Source organism: Dasypus novemcinctus, chromosome 4 (genome assembly GCF_030445035.2).
Source record: "Dasypus novemcinctus isolate mDasNov1 chromosome 4, mDasNov1.1.hap2, whole genome shotgun sequence".
NCBI classification, from domain to species: domain Eukaryota; kingdom Metazoa; phylum Chordata; class Mammalia; order Cingulata; family Dasypodidae; genus Dasypus; species Dasypus novemcinctus.
Window position 1 is genome coordinate 162667546 of NC_080676.1, and position 22322 is coordinate 162689867.

The following is a 22322-nucleotide window of genomic DNA, read 5'->3' on the forward strand; positions in this document are numbered from 1 at the left end:
ATAAAGAAAAAGGGTTGAAATGTATTGTTTTAAGTAAGAAAGGACATATGGAGGTAAAAAGAGTATTGTAATCTACCATTTCCTCCCTTCTCTCGTTATCCTGGATGACCCCCTTCTTTCTAACAGCTTGATTTTTAGAAGGAAGCTAATTTTGTCAGATTTCAAAGGGAGAGCCCATAAATACCATTCTAAGTTGCTAAGTCAAGAGAAGAGGTTAAAGGGTATCATTAGTTACAAAGAGAATCACTAAAAGAACTGGACATGCATGATAAAAACTGTGTCTCTGCAAACGCTACACACAGCAGACTCAGGGAAGTGAGTGATTTCTCAAGTTTAGTTGTTTGTTTTTTCCTGAATCCATATTGTCTATGTACCAAGAGCAAAGTTAGTGGGTTTGATTTTATCTTGGAGAATAATTTAATGGTTCATTCAACGAACAACTATGTGCCTGGCTCTCTTCTAGGCTCTGGGGACATCAGTGAGCAAAAGAGCACAAGTCCAGGCACAGAGAGCTTGTGCATGGGTGGGTGGGATGGCGGGGAGGAGAGACGAGAATCGTAATGAACAAGTCAATGATATGATGGGTCATAGAGTCTAGCGTGTGGTCAGGTTGGGCTAAGGGAATGGCATTTGGACTCAGCCTCCCTGGGGTTTGAGCCCCAGGTCTCCCACTTACCCATTGTGACTAGGCAGGTCAGCCTCTCTGCACCTCAGTTTCCCCATCTGGAAATAGGAATGATGATCATGGTGCCCCAGAGTGTTGTTGGGTGCAAATAAGTGAATATGTGTGAAGGCCTTAAAATGGTGCCTGGCACACAGTAGGTGCTATTGAAGGTCTTCTGCTGTTCTTATGTTAGAAGGTCATGAGCTTTGTTTTTGTTTTGTTTTAAGATTTATTTATTTATTTATTTATTTTCCCACTTCCCCTTCTCCCTCCCATTGTTTTTGCTGTCTGTGTTGTCTTCTCTTCTCATTTTCTCTCCTCTAGGATTCACCGGGATTCGATCCTGGAGACCTCTGATGGCGAGAGGGGTTCCCTGTCAATTGTGCTACCTCAGTTCCTGGTTTCTGCTTCACTTCACCTTGACTCTCCCCTTGTCTCTTTTGATGCATCATCATCTTGCTGTGTGACTCACTTGTACAGGGCCTGGCTCACCACACACGTACTCACGTGGGCACTGGCTTGCTGCATGGCCATGTTTCTCTTCTCTTTTTTTCACCAGGAGGCCCTAGGGATTGAACCCAGGTCCTCCCATTTGGTAGGCAGAAGCTCTATCCCTTGAGCCACATCCGCTTCCCCAGTTTTTTTTTAACCTAATTTTAAATGTTTTGGGTTATATCTACGTGTTCTATGCTTGTTTCTAAAAGATTTTTTCATTCTGTAAACAATTGGCTATGGGTCTGGACTCAGATGTGGGCATAAAAAGCTGAATAACATACACATTGTTGTGGATTGAATCACGTCCCCCACAAAAGGCCTGTTCAGGTCCCAAGCCCTGGTCCTGTGGGTGTGAGCTATTGTAAGTAGGACCCTTGAAGATGTCATAGCTAAGGTGTGCCCACTCTGAATGAGGGCACACCTTACTCCAATAGGGCTGAAGTCTTTATAAGCAAGGAAATTGGACATAGGGAGAAGGACACAGGAAGTAGCTGGAAGTCATCGGATCCTGGAAAGTAAAGGAGAAGGTGCTGCCACTGTGACGGAGAGCGGGAGCTGAGCATCTCTGGCCGTCAGTCCCAGACGCCACTGTCCTTAGGGAGAAAAAATCACCTGGCCCATGCCTCAACTTTGGACTTCTCCGAGTCTCAAAACCATGAGCCAATAAATTCCCATCACCTAAGCCAACCCATTGTATGGTATTTTTTAACAGCTGAGAAACTGAACCAGCCTCCTACCCTTGGATTTTATTGGAGAGATGAGCAAAACAAGGAAAATACCATGCAAGAGTTGAATATCATCGGCCACCAGGAATTGCAAATTAAAACCACCTTGAGACACCATTCCACAGCCGCTAGAATAGCTAAAATCTCTAAGGCCATTCACCGAAGGTCGGAAAGAATTTGGAGCAAGTAGACCAACAGTGTGTCGCTTGTGGGGATATAACTTGGTTTATCTGCTTCAGAGGCCTGCCCAGCAGTTTTTAAGAAACATTAAAAATACATCTCCCCTATGACCCAGTATATTCCACATGTAGGTATTTAGCCAAGAGAAATGGAAACATACATCCACAAGAATGCCCATAGCAGCTTAATTCATGATTGCCAAGAACAGGTAGCACCCAGATACATATAAACTGTAATAAACAGGCAAATTGTGGCATCTCCATGCGAAGAAATGTTACTCAACAATAAAATTAAAGTGCCAATACATAAAACATGAGAGAATCTCAAAAATGTGTTGTTGGGCAAAAGAAGCCAGACTTAAAACAAAACAAGACCCGAAGCACATGCTGTATGATTACGCTTATCTAATATCCAAGAACCTGTAAAAACAGTCCATGGAGAAAGAAGTCAGACGGTGGTGGCCTCTGGGGCTGAGGGGGGATTGAATCCAGAAAGGGACATAAGGGGAGTTTTCTGGGATGATGGCGGTTTCTGTATTTTGTTTTGGGTGAGGGTTACAAGGATTATACCATGTCAAAACTTACCTGGTGAACATTTAGGACCTTGCATTTTATTGTGTGTAAATTATACCTTGAAGAGACTGAAAACAATACCCTTTGACAGGTGCTCTGGGTTGCTATGCAACAGAGATGCGGGATGGCAACTGGCAGAGGAGGCTGGGGAAGCATCCTGGGGAAGGGATGACATGTTGGGTCAGGTTTTCCAAACAAGATTTGGAAAGACAGGAAGAGAGGAAGGGGGCTTCACCTGGGCAAAAGCCCAGAGGTGAAAAAGGGCTTTCTAGAAAGCACCAGTGGCTTAAAGAACTCCCAGATATTTAAATAAATTAATTTTCTTTCAAAGCTTCTTGAAGGTAGGTTCAGGCTAGGTGTGTATCTGCAGCAAAACAATTTCACCCTCCCTGCCTCAAGCTCCTTAACAGACCAAGTTCCAATTTCAACATTATAACAGCTTTTTTTTTTTCCTAGTTGGTCTAAGTTTTTTCTAACTGATAAATTATTTAGGGAACTTAATTTTTTAAAAAATATTCAGGTGCATTTGCTTTATTCCAATCACCTGATGCCTTCTCTTTTCTCTCCCTAAAATAAAAAGCTGCAGATTCTCATCGACACTGGAAGCAGTAACTTCGCCGTGGCAGGTGCTCCCCATGCCTACGTAGACACCTACTTTGATGCTGAGAGGTAAGTGACGGAGCAGTGGCTTGGTGTGGCCAAGCTGGGGCACCACGTGAAGTGACGTACTTCAAAATACGCTGGAACGAAACCGCCGAATGGCCGTTTTGTTGTTGTTTATTTTGGGGGCAAGATGTGTGTATGTTTGTGTGTATGTGTGTGTATGTGTGCATATACACATGTATATGCTCCTTCAAGGGAATTCATGGTATGATTCTCCTAATAGCCTGGTGCATTTATATGAGATTCACTTTATAAAATGTTAAGTCAAACACAAGCCTTGTAGTTACACAAGTCTCAGGGAGCTGTTGAGCCTTCGATGTTTATCGCACCCCGTCAGGTCCTGGAGGGGCTGTGGGCTCGAGCCGGAGGTGGAGAGGGCTGTATGTGAAGGTGCACCCATTCTGGGCAGCAGTGCCTGGAAACCCACCTTTGCGTTGCCCCTGGTTCAGTAGGGGCTTTAAGGCGTGGTTCACAGAAACCATTTCTGGGCAAAAGGCTCCATGACTTGTCTGAAAAGAAATTAGTGTTGGGAGCACAAAGCATTAAAGGCTGAAACTGGGGCTCCGTGCTAACAACTATGGGGCAGCTTTGTACGAAAGTAGGAAGTCTGGATGGAAGTCTCTGGAAGTGAAGAAAGCTCTGGTGGAGTAGGACCCTGGGGCTCCCCAATTGCCGGGGCACCAGGTGAGGCCTGGGGAGACCCCCGAGTGAGCAGCCTCATCAGCCTTCTGCTCAGTGCCTCCTGGGTGCCCGTAGCACGTTGATGTTGTGCGTATTTCCATTCCCGCATCTCTTTTGTGACCCTAAAATTCAAACTCAACAGACCAGACCAGTAAACTTGACATGAAGTGATTCGCTTTTCAGGGTCATGAATGTGAAACTGCCCCCATTTCTTCACCATAAATCCTTTTTATGCCTTCCCTTTATCACTTTCCTCATCCACATTCTTTTTTCCCAGGGAATAAATCCCACCTTTAGCTGGAGGAAAAAATAAGAAGGGAAAGAGGAAGGGAAAATAATGCGTGGGAAGCTTCCGAGAGTGCCAGGCAATTTTAATAAAGCAAAAAGATTTCCCATGTGTGAAAACAATCAGGGGACGAGAACCCCTTGTCAGTTTCTACTGATGCCACATCTTGGTCGCCATTTTGGTGACACAAATACGTGAGGTCCTGTCTGGTAGGTGCAGGTGCAGCTGCTTGCTGGGGGCAGGGAGTGGCTTCTAGTGCCGTGAGGGTCCTCCTGGGCCGAGGAGATAGAGTGCGCTCTTCCTCAAGGAACCTACGGCTTCCTGGATAACAGAGCGTATTAGAAAGCTTTCATTGTTGATATTCCAGTGTAGCAGTTTGATATGGTTATGAATTCCAAAAATAGATATTGGATTATGCTTGTAATCTGATCTGTACCTGGGCATGATTGAGTTATGATTAGGGTGTGGAGGCCCCACCCCTTGGTGAGTGGGGACTCACAGGTAAAAGGCAAGGGGGAGAACAGAGTTGGGGGGTTTTGATGTTGGAGTTTGATGCTGAAGCCTGAAGTTGGAGCCCCAGGAAGTCAGCTCACAGAGGAAACAGAAGCCAGCCCCGGGAAGGGAGGAACCTTGAAGCCAGAGTAGAACAAGCCCCAGGAGCATAGGAACCCAGGAAGCCTGAGCCCTCGCAGACGTCAGCAGCCATCCTGATCCAAATAGACTTTGGTGGGGGGAGTAACTTATGCTTCATGGCCTGGACTCTGTAAGCTCCTACCCCAAATAAACACCCTTTATAAAAACCAACCAATTTCTGGTATTTTGCATCAGCACCCCTTTGGCCAACTAATACATCCGGGATGACCGCCTCCCCCCCCCCCCCCCCCCCCCCCCCCCGGCCCCGGTGGTGATTGCTTTCTCACTGAGAAGACTAAACGTGCCCCAGAGCTGTTGCTACCATCACAAAGATGTGTGTAGAGTGGAGGGTGGTGTTTCTACAGGGGGAGGGGTTTAGTTTATGATGCCTGCTGCCCTTTGACCTTTCCCATCCAGATTGGTGGTTTGTCCCAATCTTCTTCCCCCAAATACCCCCCCTCACCACCAACTGCTTGTTCCAGCCACTTCATCATGGAAGAGAACTTCCAGTTGGTCCACACCTTTCGTTTTTGGTCTCGTCCAGCAGAGAAGACCCAGGAGGCCAAGGGATTTGCCCACATTCGTACTTTTAGGTCATCGGTTCTCCAGGCGTCAGCCCCAGCTCCCCCTTTTTATAACTACGGCTTTGTAATGCTCTCAAATGAAATGCAAAAGTAATAGCACTTACCTATGTACATAATTCTAAAATGCCCTGATGTAATATAGGGGGATGAATGGGAAGTAACTTATGATAAAGTAATGGGTACCTCAGTGTGTAAACACCCAGGGTGTCCGTAAGGGGATGCTGAGAACAGGGCAGCACCCAGGATGCTGATGGAGGAGGACCGAGTTAGACTCGGACCCCAGAGGGGCTTGGGTTGGCGATGCAAAGAAGCTTGCTAAGGTTGCAAACAAAATAAAGTATCACCTTCTCTCAACCTACGTGGTAGTTGCATTCCTGGAAAATCCATTATGTATTTAAATGATGTAAGAAATGCTTTGTGCTTCTAGAACAGAGAGGTAAATTCTGAGCTCTGATGATCACTAGGCTTTCCACCCATTTCAGTATCCAGAAGGACTTGGAAAGTATGAGACATGGGACAGTTCTTCGTTTTGTGCAACTGCCCTGCACATTGCACGCCAACTGGTGCTGACCCGTGAGCAACCAAAAACACCCCCAAGAGGCAGTGGCTTCCCCAGGAAGAACTCTCATTCTGGGTGGCAAAGTTGTCCCTGCCTTGCATTCTTTCCATGGCAGGCTAAGGTGGGGCTCAGGATTTAAGAGGCAGCATTTCCATACTTGGAGCTTGAGTACTTATTTCGTAGCATTTTCCTCCCTTCCAAGAGCCATTTTGTTTCTCATCACACATGTGTAGGCACATGATACAGTGGAAGGAAACGGTTAGTCCTTGTGGTATATATAGTTGCTTTAGGAGAATAAGCATGCAGCTTTATCGCCGTTGGTGGCACTTTCCCTCCCAGTAGGTCAGTGGTGGTTCTTGGGCAGCAACATCTACATGCCCAGCAGCTGAGTACTCATAGCCACGCTTCAGGGAAGTTGGAGCACACTTTTCAACCCAGAGATCCTTTTGCCAGGCAGATGCAAAGAATGAAACATTGAAGGGTAACTAGTCAGCATTATGGATGCTGTGTACAATGTCATTTAATATGTTTACAGTAGTCAGTCAACCATACCATGAGGCATCTTCTCATCTCCCTTCTGTTTCGTTTGGTGGATCATGGTTCTCTTTTCATACTTTGGGAAGACCCATCTTTCTAACTTCTCTATTAACTTTGCTAGGTGTGTTCAAATGACTTTTAACCCCGAGTCAGGCTTGCATTCAGGTGGCAGATGCATGCTGTTCTTCGTGCTTAAAGACTCCTCTGGTTCCTTCATTCCTAATTTTGTATGAAGACTCCTGGGAACATCCAGAGCTCCTCTTGCTAATTCCCCGTGAGAAGTCAGGGCACTCTCTGTAGTTAGTTAGACTCCCGGTCAGCTTTCAGAACACTGCAGGTTCTAAATTATTTCTCCCTTTTTGCACACTTAAAAGAGAACCAACAGAGCCTGCTAATGTCTAGAGGAAGCCCTAGACTTGACATTGTCATTTTCACCCACTGGGCACTTCTGCCATTCAAACTTCAGCTTACCTTTCTGATTTGTAAGTCATATTGAAGTTTGCTAATTAAATATAAAATATGACCACATTTAGGGCCTCTCACCTTGGCACAGCCTATCTTTTAAAGAGAAGATTTTTCAACAGGACTGTTCAGGTTTCTTCTTCACTCAGTCAGGTGGGAATTATCACATTTCTGAGTTTTAGGCAAATTCCATTCCATCCACTGCATGCTTATTGTTATGCTTGCTTTTCAGGTTAAATGCTTGCTTAAATTTATTTCAGCCTTCTTTTATTTCCTTTTCTCTGTTCCTTTCATGCTTTTGATAGGCTATAGTTCACCCAGATTATTATTATTATTATAAAGATATAAACATTTTCTCTGTATGTGAATTTCTGTATTGTTAATTGGTCTAATGCTTTCAGCTAACTTTCACGTTGGCCTGAAGGTACACTTTCCGCCATTGTAGTTCATGGAAGCCAAGGGAAGATACTTCCTTTCTCAATTTTTGACGAAGCTTTCTTTTTTGAGCTGTAGCCCCTGTCCTGTGATGTCTCTGCGTTTGCTCGTCCTTCTGATCTCTCTTAGTTATAATGAGGTTCCTGGTTGGGTTTGTGAGCCTCTGATTCAAGTTCTCCAGTCTTTGGATATTCAGGTTCAGTGCTTCCTGGAACATTTTCCAGTAATTGGAGATTTGGCTTGGGGTTCTTTGACAAGATCTCTTTGATTTATGGAGTGAGATATCAGGCTACCATTAGTCATTTAGGTAGCTTGTTCCCATCAGAAGCCCTCTTTTCATGGCAGCAAATGTTCTAATGTGTTACTCTACAGCAAAAAGAAGGTCATGCATTTTTTAAAATGTTCTTCTTTAGTAGCCAATAAAATAGCCTTCAGTCAGTTAGTTTGATGAGAAGATTGAATATACTCATGGCCCTGACCCTTTACTGACCTATGAAGGCAGTTGAGTCTGCTTCCCTTCAAATATATCCTTGCTCCTATACTCCATCTAGTCTAGGGTGAAGCCCCCTGAGTAGTTGTGGCTAGGGAACAGTTTATTTTTCTCACCTGATATTGTGAGGTCACCTAGTGACCTCATTGATGGAGGCTAACCTGGATACTTGAGATCAAATACCTCACCTTTCTATGGGAGGATGATGGATATTTTTGCCTGATTATTTCAATAATTTTTCGAACTTGCTTGTTAGCTGCCTGTCCAGAAGAGGACTTGCCATTTTGAAGCTCATGACCCTGGGCCATTGTTGAGGATGTTGATGAACCACCAGGTTTAGAGGCTGATTGAGCAGCCCCCAGGCCATTGGTGACCCATCCATCTGATCTGATCACTTTTTGATGCTTAAGAAAAGGATAAGAGGGATATCTGGTCAACAACCCAGTGGGTAAATTCCTAACCTTCAAATATGAGGAAGTGCCCCAGGGAAGTCTAAGGCAGAGTCCTTTGGGATACCCAGCATTCCCTGGGGGTGGCTTAGGAGAACCAGAGCAGTCTGAAGGGTTCAACTCTTTTGAATTCTTCCCTTCCACCTTCTCTTTTTTTATTTTCTCTGAAAACAACAGAGCTTCTTCTAAAATAATCAAAAGTTCTGTGACTATTTTCTCCTCTGTTCAGCTGATTTAACTTTTTAATCCTTTATTCCCAGAATACTCATATCTGAGGAAGAATGTCTCCTGAATTAGATTCAAAGTATTTTTAATGCTGTGATGGACTTTTCCCACCAGCCCAGATCCCTGATTGACGGCTACTTCTGAGCACCAGGAATGGATGTTGTAGCTGTGAAGCCAATCTGGAGTACTCTCTTAATATATTTAAGTAATATGGAAAGCAGTCGAGGGCCACAGCATTTTAGTGCCCAGAGGGAGGTTGTTAGAAAATGATAAAGGAAGTATGCATTTTTATTTTAATTTAAAGTGATGGAAACTATACAGTAATAATCCTTAAAATGGCTTATGAACGTCTCTGGAGTGTTTACTCCTTGAAGTTTTGTTCAAGGAGCCAGTAGCTGCATGCAGCCACTTTAATGTAGATTAACTAATGTTAGGTAAAATTAAAAATTCAGTTCTTCTGTCACACTAATAATATTTCACTTGCAGAATAATCCCATGTAGTCACCATTATTGAACAACACAATATAGAATATTTCTATCATCACAGAAAGTGCTTTTGGGCAGCACTGATCCAGAGCACAGAAGAACCTTCTAGAAATCTGTTGTACAAGAGCTTGAAGGCACCTCCCCTGCCCTTAACCAAGACATCCCACCCAGCATGGTCCCTTGGAATGTAATAGTTGGACATCAGGATGATACAGTTTGGGATACTTAGTGAGAATGGCTCTATAGGAATATTTCTATAGAAAATATCTCTAATAAAAGGTCATAGATTGAATAAATGTAGCAAGTAATTAGAAAGTTTAAATGAAAGAAGCTATTTTTGTTGGGTATCTGCTGGGTTTCAGTGTTTTGTTTTAAATTGTTTCCCATCGTAACTCTTTTCTTTTAATGTAATTTTTTATTAGAGAAGTTATAGGTTTACAGAAAAATCATAGAGTTCCCATATATCACCCTATTATTAACACCTTGCATTCGTGTGGTACATTTGTTACAACTGGTTAAAGAATATTGTTATAATTGTCCTATTAACTGTAGTCCATAGTTTACAAGGGGGCTCATTGTTTGTGTTGTACAGTCCTATGTTCTTTTCTTATTCTAGTAACATATATACAACCTAAAATTTCCCTTTTTAACCTGATCCTAATGCATGATTCAGTGCTATTAATTAGTTTCACGATATTGTGCTACCATCACCACCATCCAACACCATAACATTTCCATCACCCAAAGAGAAAGTCTGTACCACTTAAGAATTAACTCTGCATTTCCTACCCCCTTGATAACCTATGTTCTGGCTTCTGACTATGAATTTGCTTACTCTAAGTACTTTGTTTCAGTGAGATCATACAATATTTGCCCTTTTGTTTCTGGTTTATTTCACTCAACATGATGTCTTCAGAGTTCATCCATATTGTCACATGTAGCTGAATATACACAATTTCATTGTATATATATACATATATATATAGAGAGAGAACATCTTGTTTTTCCACTCATCTGTTGATAAGACACAAGGGTTGCTCCCACATTTTGACAATAATGAATAATAGCACTATGAACATCAGTATGCGAATACCTGTGAGAGTCCCTGCTTTCATATGTTGTATATATACCTAGAAGTGGAATTGCTGGGTCATGTGGTAATTTTACACTTTCTGAGGAACTGCCAAACTATCTTCCACAGTGGCTGCACCATTTTACCAATGCCATCCATAATTAACAAGTATTCCTATTTCTCCATATCCTCTACAACATTAATTATTTTCCAGTTTTAAATAATGGCCATGCTAATGGGTGTGAAAGGGTAATGCATTTGGGTTTGATTTGCATTTCCCTAATGGCTAATGATGTTGAGCATCTTTTCATATGCTTTCTGGCCTTTTGTATATCTTCTTTGGAGAAATGTCTGTTCTAGTCTTTGCCCATTTTTCAATTGGATTGTTTTATTATTGTTGAATTAAAGGATTTCTTTTCATATTCTGAATATGAAGCCCATATCAGATATCTGGTTTCCAAGTATTTTTTCTCCCATTCTTTTGGTTGTCTTTTTACTTTAACCGTGAAGCGCTTTGATACACTGAAGTTCTGAATTTTAATTAATTCCCTGTTTTGGTCATTTTTCTTTTAGTACTTGTGCTCTGGATATAAAGTCTAAGAAACCATTATCTAACACAAGTTCTTGAAGATTCCTATATTTTCTTCTAGGATTTTTATAATTTGGTCTTTATACTCATGTCTTTGATCCATTTTTTGTTAATTTTTGTATAAGGTGTGAAGTAGGAGTCTACCTTCATTCTTTTGTAGATGGATATTCAGTTGTCCCAGTACCATGTGTAAAAGAGACTTTTTCCCAATTGAGTGGACTTGGCACTTGTATGGATTCTTTTAGTTGCTATTGTAAATGGACATTTTTTGTGATTTCCTCTTTTGATTGTTCATTACTAGTGTATAGAAATTCTACTGATTTTTGCATGTGGATTTTGTCCCCCATCAGTTTTTTAATTCATTTATTAGCTCTAGTAGTTTTGTTGTGAATTTTTGGGGGATCTTCTTTATATAGGATCATGTCATCTGTAAATAAGAAAAGTTTTACTTCTTCCTTTCCAATTTAGATGCTAAGCGCTCTATCTAGGACTTCCAAAACAGTGTCGAAATGACAGTCATGACAGTGAGAATCCTTTTCTTGTTCCTCATCTTTGAGAGAAAGCCTTCAGTTTTTCACCGTTAAATATAATGTCAGTAGTAGGTTTTTCATATATGCCCTTAATCATGTTCAGGAAGTTTCCTTCCCATAGTTTTCTGAGTCTTTCTATCAGTGGGTGGTGTTGGACTTTGTCAAATGCCTCTTCTGCATCAATTTAGATGATCATAAGTTTTTTTCCCTTTACTCTGTTAATATGATGTAATACATTAGTTGATTTTCTTACGTTGAACCACCACCCTTGCATACTTGGGATAATCTCACCTGATCATGGTGTATAATTCTTTTAATGCGCTGTTGGATTCAGCTTGCTAGTAATTGTTGAGGATTCTTTCACCTGTATTCATAAGGGTATTGGTGTATAATTTTCTTTTTTTGTGGTATCCTTTTCTGACTTTGGATTTAGGGTGATGTTAGTCTCAAATAATGAGTTAGGCAGTGCTTCCTCCTCTTGGATTTTTTGAGAGAGTTTGATCAGGATTGATATTAATTCTTCTTGGAATGCTTGCTAAAATTCTCCAGGGATGCCCTCTGGCCTTTGGGCTTTTCCTTTTTGGGGAGGCTTTTGATTACTGATTCAATCTCTTTACTTGTTATTGATCTGTTGAGATCTTCTGTTTATTCTTGAGTCAGTGTGGGTAGATTGTGTGTTTCTAGGAATTTGCCCATTTCATCTAGTTTATCTAATTTTTGACTTACAGTTGGTTATCTTAACCTTTAATATGCTTTGCTTTTAAAGATTTACTTTTTATTTCTCTCCCGTTCCCGCCCCCCCCCCCCCCATTGTCTGCTCTCTCTGTCCATTCTCTGTGTGTTCTTCTTCATCTGCTTGCATTCTTGTCAGCGGCACTGGGAATCTGTGTCTCTTTTTTGTTACATCACCTTGCTGCATCAGCTCGCCATGTGTGCAGTGCCATTCCTGGGCAGGCTGTGCTTTTTTTGCATGGGGCAACTCTCCTTACAGGGTGCACTCCTTGTGTGGGGGACTCCCCTACGCGGGGGACACCCCTGAGTAGCACAGCACTCCTTGCGTGCTTCACCGCTGCGCATGGGCCAGCTCACCACACAGGCCAGGAGAACCTGGGTTTGAACCCTGGACCTCCCATGTGGTAGGCGGATACTCTGTCAGTTGAGCCAAATCTGCCTCCCTTAATATGCTTTTTATTTCTGTGGGGTTGATAGTAATGCCCCCCCTTTCATTTCTAATTTTAGTTATTTGCATCTTCTCTCTTTTTCCTTTGTCAGCCTGGTTAAAAGTTTATTGATTTTACTGATCTTTTCAAAGAATCAACTTTTGGTTTTCTCTTTTTTGTTTTTAATTCTCTATTTCATTTATCTCCACTTTGATCTTTGATATGTTTTCTTCCTTCTGCTCACTTTGAGAATAGTTTTCTCTCCTTTTTCTAGATCCTCCAGGTATGAGCTAAGTTCTCTGATATGAGATCTTTCTTCTTTTATAATTTAAGCACTTAGAGCTATAAATTTTCCTCTCAGCACTGCCTTTGCTGCATCCCATAAGTTTTGGCATATTGTATTTTTCACGTTCACTCACCTCAAGATATTTCCTTGTGATTTTGTTTACCCTGTAGTTGTTTAAGAATACATTGTTGGGAAGCAGATGTGGCTCAGGTGATAAGGCCTCCGCTACCATATGGGAGGACCCAGGTTTGATCCCTGGGGCTTCCTGGTAAAAAAGAAGAAGAGAAAGTGTGCCTGCGTGGAGAGCCAGTGCCCACACGGTGAGCCGAGTGCCCATTTGGGTGCCTGTGTGGTGAGCCAAGTGCCCACACGTGAGCCCAGTACCCACACGAGTGCCCAAGTGGTGAGCCAAAGGGGAGCTGATACAAAATGCCAGAAATCTGTTGGCTCTTACAGAGAGTATTTATTTGGGGGTAGAATATTACAGTTACCAGTCAAAAAAGTGTAAGTTACTTCTCTCACCAAAGTCTGTTGCCATGTGTTAGAGCAAGATGGCTGCCGACATCTGCAAGGGTTCAGGCTTCCCTTCCTCTTCCTCTTAAGGCTCCGTGGTCCCAGCTTCTGCAGCTGTAGGCTGGGATGCATCTCATTTCTCTCCCTGGGCTTGTTTCTCTCCGGGCTCAGCTGCTCTGCTCTCTCCACAAGGTCAGCTATCTCCACAAGGTAGACTATCAGGTAAACTGCTTGTCTCTCTTCCTCGGGCCTCTGCCATGTCCAATGGAGTCTTCTCTCTTCCCTCATGTATCTGCTTCTCTGTGTATTTTCTTCCCGGGGCTTCAGCACAAAACTCCGTAATTCTCTCCCCTGCCATGTCATTTTCTCTGTGAGTCCCTGCCCACCAAAGGGGTGGGGACTCAACATCCTACTGACATCACCCAATCAAAGCCTTAATAACAGTTTAACCAAGTAAGAGTGAAACCTCTGAATCCAATACAATCTAATATACCCAGACCAATTTACAAACATAATCCAGTATCTATTTTTGGAATTCATAAATAATACCAAACTGCTACAGTCTCCTACTATAATGCCAAACCATCTCTCCCTTCAAATCTGTCAATAATTGTATCATATATTTTGGGACTCTGCCATTAGGTACATATATATATTATGTCTTCCAGTTGAATGGATTGCTGTATCAATATATAGTGACCTTCTTTGCCCCTCATAACAGTTTTTGACTTAAAGTCTATTTTATCTGATCTTGTATAGATACCCCAGGTCTCTTTTGATTATTACGTGCATGGTGTACATTTTCCATCCTTCACTTTCAATCTGCTTGTGTCTTTGACTCTAAGGAAAGTCTTTTTTAAATAGCATATAGTTGGATCATGCTATTTTTAAACCCATTCTGCCAACCTCTGCGTTTTGACAGGAGAGTTTAATCCATGAAAATGCGTGAATTTCTTATGCCATTTTGCCATTTGGGCTTCCTAATTCTTGTACCTTTTTCATCCCTCAGTTCTTCTGCTAATGCCTCCTTTTATATTTGTTTGATTTTTTTTGTTTTGTGCTATTTTGAGTCCCTTCTCATTACTTCCTGTAAGTATTTTTCATACATTTTCTTTGTGGCTACCATGTTGCTAGCGAGGGCCCCATGAACTTAGCCTACCATTTTTAAAGCTGCATTTTCTTGATTTGGCACTTGCCCAGTTACTGGAACAATAGAACTGTTCTCCAGAGTTTTGAGGAAAATGGCTCTGCCAATTTTTGCTAATTTTTAAAAATTCTGTGGGGTAACAGAACACCGGAACATCTTACCTTGCTGTCTTTATGCCTGTATCAACTTTTTTATTCTTCATAACCCCCCATGAGATATGGTACTGTATTATCCCCATTTTTCGGTTGAGGAAACTGAGACACAGAGAGGTTAAAATAACTTCACTCAGGGCCACACGGCTAATAAATTGCCAAACTGTTACTTGGACCCAGTCAGTGTTCCTCCAGCTGCCTCTCATTTCTCTTCAAGTGGCATCAAAATATCCAGAACATTCCCCCTTATGGGGGGAACAACAGCCCGGTCAGGGAAGGAAATTACAAATGCTACTCCAGTGATCACACAGGTGATAAGGAAGCAAAATAGCCTAATTGCTTATATGGAGAAAGTTTCAGTGGTCTAGGTAGAAGTTCAAACCAATCATCACATTCCCTTAAGCCAAAGCCTAATCCAGAGCAAGACCCTAACTCTCTTCAATTCTATGAAGGCGGAGAGGGGTGAGGAAGCTGCAAAAGAAAAGTCTAAAGCCAACAGAGGTTGATTCATGGGGTTTAAGGAAGGAAGCCATCTCCATAACATCAAAGAACAAAAGGTAAAACAGCAAGTGCTGATGTAGAAGCTGCAGCAAGTTATCCAGAACTCTAGCTAAGATAAATGATGAAGGTGGCTACACTAAACAGATTTTCAATATAGATGAATCGTTCTTATGTTAGAAGACGATGCCTTCTAGGGCTTTCATAGCTAGAAAGGAGAAGTCAGTGTCTGGTTTCAAAGCTTCAAAATTCATGCTTACTCTCTTGTTAGGAGCTACTATAACTTGTGACTAAGTTGAAGTCAGTGCTCATTTACCATTCTGAAAATCCTAGGACCCTTATGATTTATTCAAAATCTACTCATCCTGTGCGCTATAAATGGAAAAACAAAGCCTGGACACAAGAGCATATCTGTTTACAACACGGTTTACTAAATATTTTAAGTCCATTGTTGAGACCTCCTGCTTCCAAAAAAAAAAAAATTCCTTTCAAAATATTACTACTCATTGACAATATACCAAGATGTATAATGAGATTATTGTTGTTTTCATGCCTGCTAACACAACATCCATTCTGCGCCTACGTATCAAGGAGTCAGTTTGACATTCAAGTCTAACTATTTAAGAAATACATTTCATAAGGCTATCACTGCCACAGACAGTGATTCCTCTGGTGGATCTGGACAAAGTCAATCAAAACCTTCTGGAGGGAAGCATATATGGCTCAGCTGATAGAGCTTCTACCTACCATACGGGAGGACCTGAGTTCAATCCCTGGGGCCTCCTGGTGAAAAAGAAGAAGAGAAAGCGTGCCCACGTGGTAAGCCAGTGCCCACATGGATGCCCGCATGGTGAGCCAGTGCCCCGCACAAATGAGTCACGCAGCAAGATGATGATACATAAAAAGAGAGACAAGGGGAGAGTCAAGGCGAAGCACTGCAGAAACCGGGAACTGAGGTGGCGCAGTGGACAGGGAACGTCTCTCCCAATCAGAGGTCTCCAGGATCGAAACCAGTGAATCCTATAGGAGAGAAAATGAGAAGAGAAGACAATACGGACAGCAAAAACAGCAGAGCGGGAGGAGGGGAAGGGGAGGAAATAAATAAAAATAAAAATCTAAAAAAAAAAACTTCTGGAAAGGATTACCTATTCTAGACAATATAGATGCTGTTAAGAGCATTCATGATACATGGAAGGAGGTCAAAATCTCAACATTAACAGGAGTTTGAAAGAAGCTGATTCCAGTTCTTATGGATGACTTTGAGGGGTTCAAGACTTCAGAGGAGGACATAACTGCAGATTTGGTGGAAATAGCAAGAGAACTAGAATTAGAAGTGGAGCTTAAAGATGTGACTGAATTGCTGCCAACTCATGATAAAACTTTAATGGATGAGGAGTTGCTTCTTATGGATGAGCAAGGAAAGTGATTTCTTTCTAAATTTTTTATTTTTAAAGAAGCTTTCGATTACATAAATATTACATAAAAAATATAGGGAGGGGAGCAGATGTAGCTCAAGTAGTTGAGCGCCTGCTTCCCATGTACAAGGTCCCGGGTTTGATACTGTGTACCTCCTAAAAACAAAATAAAAACAAACAAACAAACATGAAAAAAACACAACTCTCACTGGGGAGTAGCTATAGCTCAGTGGTTGAGCACCTGCTTCCCATTTCCAAGGTCCTAGGTTCAATCCCCAATACCTCCTGAAAAAAAAGAAATGTATATATATAGGATCCCCATTTATTCCACCCCATTCCTTTCCCACACTTTCCCCCATTAACAACATCTTTCATTAGTGTGCTACATTTGCTACAATGGATGAATACATATTGAAGCACTGCTATTAACCATGGTGGATAGTTTGTAGTTTACACGTTGTTCTGCAGCATTTTATAGGTTTTGACAAAATGTATAATGATCTGTGTCCATCACTGCAATCATGAAGGACAATACCAGTGTCTCAAAAATGCCCCATGTTATACCTGTTCTTCCCTTTCCCTTCCCTCAGAACCTCTGGTGGCCACTGCCTTTATATCAATGACAGAAATTCTTCCATTGCTCTAATAATAATGTCTACTTTAGTCCATAATTGCGTTCCCTCCTTATATTTGTTCATTCCTCAATCTTGAGGATTTGGAGGTGGTAATGCCTGTTCTGCTTCTAATTAGGAGTGGTCTTAGATCCCATGGGGCAGATGGATGGAACTGGCTTGCTTGCAGTTGTAGAAACTCTCTGTTTTTTTGGGATGGGCATTGTCCATCATCATCCTTTTGTTAGTTATCCTAGGTTATCCAATGAATTGGAGTGTAGATGTTGCAATTCTGCTGAGATTCAGGGCTTAACGAACACATGAACAGACTGAAAATTTAAGTCTCTGGGACATATATTTAATGAGTATAGTGCTAATTATAAGTTCAAATAAAAGGGGCAGAAGAGCCATGTATAGGGAAATTATAAATGTGTCTAAATCTGTTACATAGGGGAGCATTTTTCCAAAGTAAGGTCCACGGCATGGTGCCAAATTCCTGAGATTGTCTGCCCTGCCTATAGTGTCTAGATCTCTCTAGAGCCCTCAGGAGCCCCACTGTTTACTGTGGCAGTCAATGATCCTACTGAGATGTGCATAAGCATAACCTCTAGAATGGCCTCCAGACCCATTTGAAATCTCTTAGCCATAAAATCTCCTTTGTATTTAACATTTCCACCTGTTGGTCAAGGTCTTTTTCCAAATGAAAAGTTGGCATTTGGTAATAATCCCTTGGTGCCAGAGAAGCTCATCCCAGGAGTCATGTCCCATGCCAGGGAGGAAGGTAGTGCATTTATATGCTGAGTTTGGCTTAGAGAGAGGCCAAGAATGTGGTGTCTTGAGATAGCATCTACTCTTGGTGAAGAGGCTGTTAATATTATTTAAATGATAGTAAAGTATTCAGACTGTTACATCAACTTGGTTGATAAAGCAGCAGCAGTGTTTGAGAGGATTGACTCCAATTTTGAAAGGCATTCTACGTGGGTAAAATGTTATCAAACAGCACTGAATGTTACAGAGGAATCTTTCATGAAAGGAAGAGTCAATCCATGCAGCAAACTTCACTGTTGTTCTATTTTAAGAAATTGCCACAGCCACCCACCTTCAGCAACCATCACCCTGATTAGTCAGCGGCCATCAACACCAAGGCAAGACCCTCCACCAGCAAAAAGATTATGACCCGCTTAAGGTACAGATGATAACTGGCATTTTTAACCAATAAAGTATTTTTTAATGAAGGTATGTACATTGTTTTTAGACATGATGCTATTGCACGGTTTGTAAACTACATTATTGTGTACACAAAACCCTTATATGCACTGGGAAACCAAAAAATTCACATGATTCACTTTCTTGGGATATTTGCTTTCTTGCAATGTTTGCTTTATTGTGACATTTGCTTTAGTGCAGTGGTCTGGAGCTGAACCTGCAATATCTCCGAGGTATACCTATAGAGTACTTTCAGTGAGTTCTTGTGAGTTGTTCTTGGAATTATCTAACTCCAGGGTGTGGGTGGCACTCCTGAATTTGTAGCCACTTTCTCAGAGGTGAGGGTGGCCCTGGGGAGCCCCAAACTCACGGCTGGACTCTTGAGTGGGGCCGTGCCATGGAGCCTTCATCTACAGAGTCTGACCTCAACCTGGGTAATTGAGTTATTCAAGTATTTGCAATTAATGTCAGAGTTATTGAACATTTTATAATCCCATCGTGAAGTTAGAGTAAAATAAATTTCTATAAGTTTTGTTTTCCAGACATTTTAAAAATAACATCTTATTTTTCCTGAATATAAAAAAAAAAATTACATGTGCAGAAAATATGGTCGGTCTTACCCATGAAATAAGAGTCCCTCTCAAATGCAACCACCACTAATGTTTTAGTGTAATAAATTGTTTTCAAGATTCTGCCATGTATACAATTTTTTTTCTCTTAACTTAAATTTTTTTCTGTGTCACTGCAAATTAACTTACTCCTTGACCCCAAACCAGATTCCCTTAGTTCATGTAATCCTACATGGCTTAGTTTCCTGGGGCAGCTGTAGCAAATTAATACAAACTGGGCAGTTTAAAACAAGAGGAGTTTATTCTCTCGCCATTTTGGAGGTCCGAGGTCCCAAAGCAGGGCCCCGCTTCCCCTGCAGGCTCAGGGGGAGGAGGCTTCCTTGGCTTGCAGCTGCCTTGCCCAGGGCCTGCCACCTGCACGTGCGTGTCTCTGTGTCCCCCACTCTCCCTCGCCTTTCTCTTAGATGGGCACTGGTCATTGGACTGAGGGCGCCCTCTAATCTACTATGCCCTTGTCTTAATTTAACTATTGTATCAACAAAGACCCTATTTCCAAATAAGGTTCTGGGTAGACGTGGATTATTATTATATACGTATTTTTTAAGGAGACCCCAGGTATTGAACCTGGGACCTCATACCTGGAAGCAGGCACTCAACCAACTGAGCTATACCTGCTCCCCTAGACTTGGATTTCGGGGAAACACTGCTGCCTCCTGAGGTCCCTGGCTCCTTGTCCAGGCTCTCCCCATGTTCAGGAGAAGCTGGGGGAGCTCCCACCCAAGCCATGAGGTCGAAGCTAACGACACGCTGGGGCGCGAGACACCGGGACACCCCAAAAGCCCTACGGTAAGTTATAGAAAGAGTAGCACACGAGGTTGGGCAGTGTCCTATCCGCAAAGATACCAGGACACTCCACACTGGCGAGGGAGCCCGGAAATGGACATTTTCACCCACCTCTGAAAAGACCGCAAATCCACGCACCAATATCAGAGCATGGGAGGACAGCAGCCGCGTCTGTCTGGGGTGGTGCTGAACTCAGCACCCAGGTGGAAAGTGAGCATGTTCATTCATTTTTAAAATTCATCCAGTGAATACGAATCAAGGGCTCCCTCCGCCAAGGGCTTATCTCAGGGCCCTGGGCCGGACTGATGAAAAGCCTGCCCTCTGGAAGCAGGCACGGCTCGATCACGACTCCTCGCCTTGCTCCCACCATCCCTGAACCGCAGGCGGCTCTGGCGCGAGCCGGTGGACCCCCTTCGAGCCTGCTGGCCCCCGGCCCGTGTCCCGGAGCAGCAGAGCAGGGTCCCTGCAGAGCCACGGGCCAGTCGGCTGTGCCCCCAGAGGCTGGCGCAGGTACGTCAAGCTCCCGACCTCGCGGCGTTGAACCTGGGCACAGGGGAGAGCTGCGTCCAGACTCCTCCGGCCCTAGGGGGAGACGCAGTGAGCAAAGTCAGCTCGTTCTCAGGGCTCGTTTGCAGCGACATCCTCGTTCGGGACCACGGCTGCAGGGACCGGCCGTCTGGTCTCCGTGCTGCGGGGAACGTGGCTCCGTAGAGGGCGTCGGTCCTGACGGTCTCTCCTCTTGTCGCTCCAGGTCCAGCACGTACCGCACCAAGGGCCTCGGTGTCACGGTCAAGTACACGCAGGGCAGCTGGACCGGCCTCGTGGGTGAGGACCTGGTCGCCATGCCGAAGGCCTTCAACGGGACTTTCCTGGTCAACGTCGCCACCATCCTTGAATCAGAGAATTTCTTTCTGCCTGGGATCAGGTGGAATGGAATCCTTGGGCTTGCTTACGCTGCCCTGGCCAAGGTGATGCTTTAAGTCAGCCACGTACCGGGGACGGGATGCTGAAAACTGGTCAGGAAAGGGGTGGCGCGGGGGCCCGGGCTGCCGCTGGGGACGCATGTAAGCTTAATAGCCGGCGAGGGTCCCAGGGTTGGAATAGGCCGGTGTTCACAGAATGAGTGGTATTTCTAGGCCTCTTTAAAAGTTCAGGCAAAGAGCACTAATTCTGTAACCCCCCTGGCAAGATATACTACTGGCCTTCGCTTTTTGTGCTTTGACGTGAGTTTTAGCCGTTTAGTTAAGAAGAGTAACGGACGGAGTCATTTTGATTGTGGTGTTAGCTTAGGAGTTTTCATTAGAGTAGGACTGAAAGAAAACACACACTTATTAAAAAACTTGTACCCGTGCGTGGAGGTGGAGCGCACAGTGGGGCTGGTCCTGCAGGAGGTAGAGACGTCCCCGGCCGGGCTGGCGGGGCCTCCCGCTGCCTTCCCTGCCCTCTGGGCCCCTCCGAGGAGACCCTTGGAGACCTGAAAGCCTTCCCTGGGGATTGCTGGCCCCTGGACGTCATGATGAGCCCAGGAGGAAGTTTGGAACCCATCCTCCAAGCCGCATAAGGACCTTCACAAATCAGGGAAGGGCAGAGTCCGATGTTCTCCAAATATTTGTTCCTTGGGGCCCATCTGAAGGAAGTAGCGTTGTGTGCAGTGGGCGGGACGCTGGAGAAATTCCCACCGGGAAGTGAAGTGTTGCCAGAACCAGGACTAGACCCTGACGAGGGCCCCCTGGGCTCCTGGAGGCCAGAGAGGGTTTGTGACTGCTCGAGGGGGGCCCCAGGGGGCCTCTCCTGACCCTGGACGCCACACCTCGGCCCAGCGTTGCTCAGGGTTAGACTTGGAGCCAGAGCTAAGCGTGGAAGGAGAGAGAAGTGAGATGGGGGCACACGGGCCCGGGCGGGGCAAGCGGCCGCTGGCCCCTGAGGATCCAGAAAGGCCTGTCTGGCTGCCCTGTGGGAACATTTGTTCCAGTTTGAGTATCTTGGCAAATGGTCCAGGGGAGGGAGGCCCCTCCGTGGCTTCACAAGGAGAAAGAGCAGTTACCGAGAGCCTTCTGGACACGGGCCGCGGACCTGACAAGGTGTCGACCCCTCAGTTCTCACGACCATCCCACGAGGGGGCTTTGGGAGGCCATATTAACCCATTCGAGAAATACGGGGACGGGGCCTGCGGAGCCCAGGCGGGCCAAGAGCCCCTATTTCTCAGCGCCGTGCGTGAGCTGAGTCTGGGATTGGCAGACTGGTAATAATTTACTGTCCTAAATGCATTTTCACTGGCAACGGGACTTTGGGAAAAATGCTTTTTTATGTGACTACGTGGAAGTTAAGATGTGTGACCGATTTTATGCTGATTATTTGGAAGATGCTGGAGTAAACCTGAACAGTCCGGCATTAAGAACACATAAGACTTTGGTGAAAACAAACTGCTTTGGGGGTGTTTTGGGCGTCCGGACTCTCTCGGCTGCTCTAATACCTCCCAGAGGGTAGGCTTAACCACAGGACCTGGCCGGTTCCTGGTTTCGGAGGCTAGGAGGCTGGCTTCCTCCCGGAGCTGACGGCGCTCAAGCTGGGGGGTGGTTCTTGGGTTCCTTCGCGTTCTTGTCCC

The 22322-nt window shown here is 43.9% G+C and overlaps 1 protein-coding gene across 5 annotated transcripts in view; it reads left to right on the plus strand.

Annotated features, from left to right (window-relative positions):
- Window positions 1-22322, plus strand: part of BACE2 (beta-secretase 2) — a 221883-nt gene that overhangs the window by 42184 nt on the left and 157377 nt on the right. For all 5 annotated transcript variants that reach the window (XM_071214980.1, XM_071214981.1, XM_071214982.1 and 2 more), the window contains exons 2-3: window positions 3217-3305; window positions 20469-20685. In XM_071214980.1, coding sequence (XP_071071081.1) covers window positions 3217-3305; window positions 20469-20685 — 306 coding nt within the window. The remainder of the gene's footprint in view (window positions 1-3216; window positions 3306-20468; window positions 20686-22322) is intronic.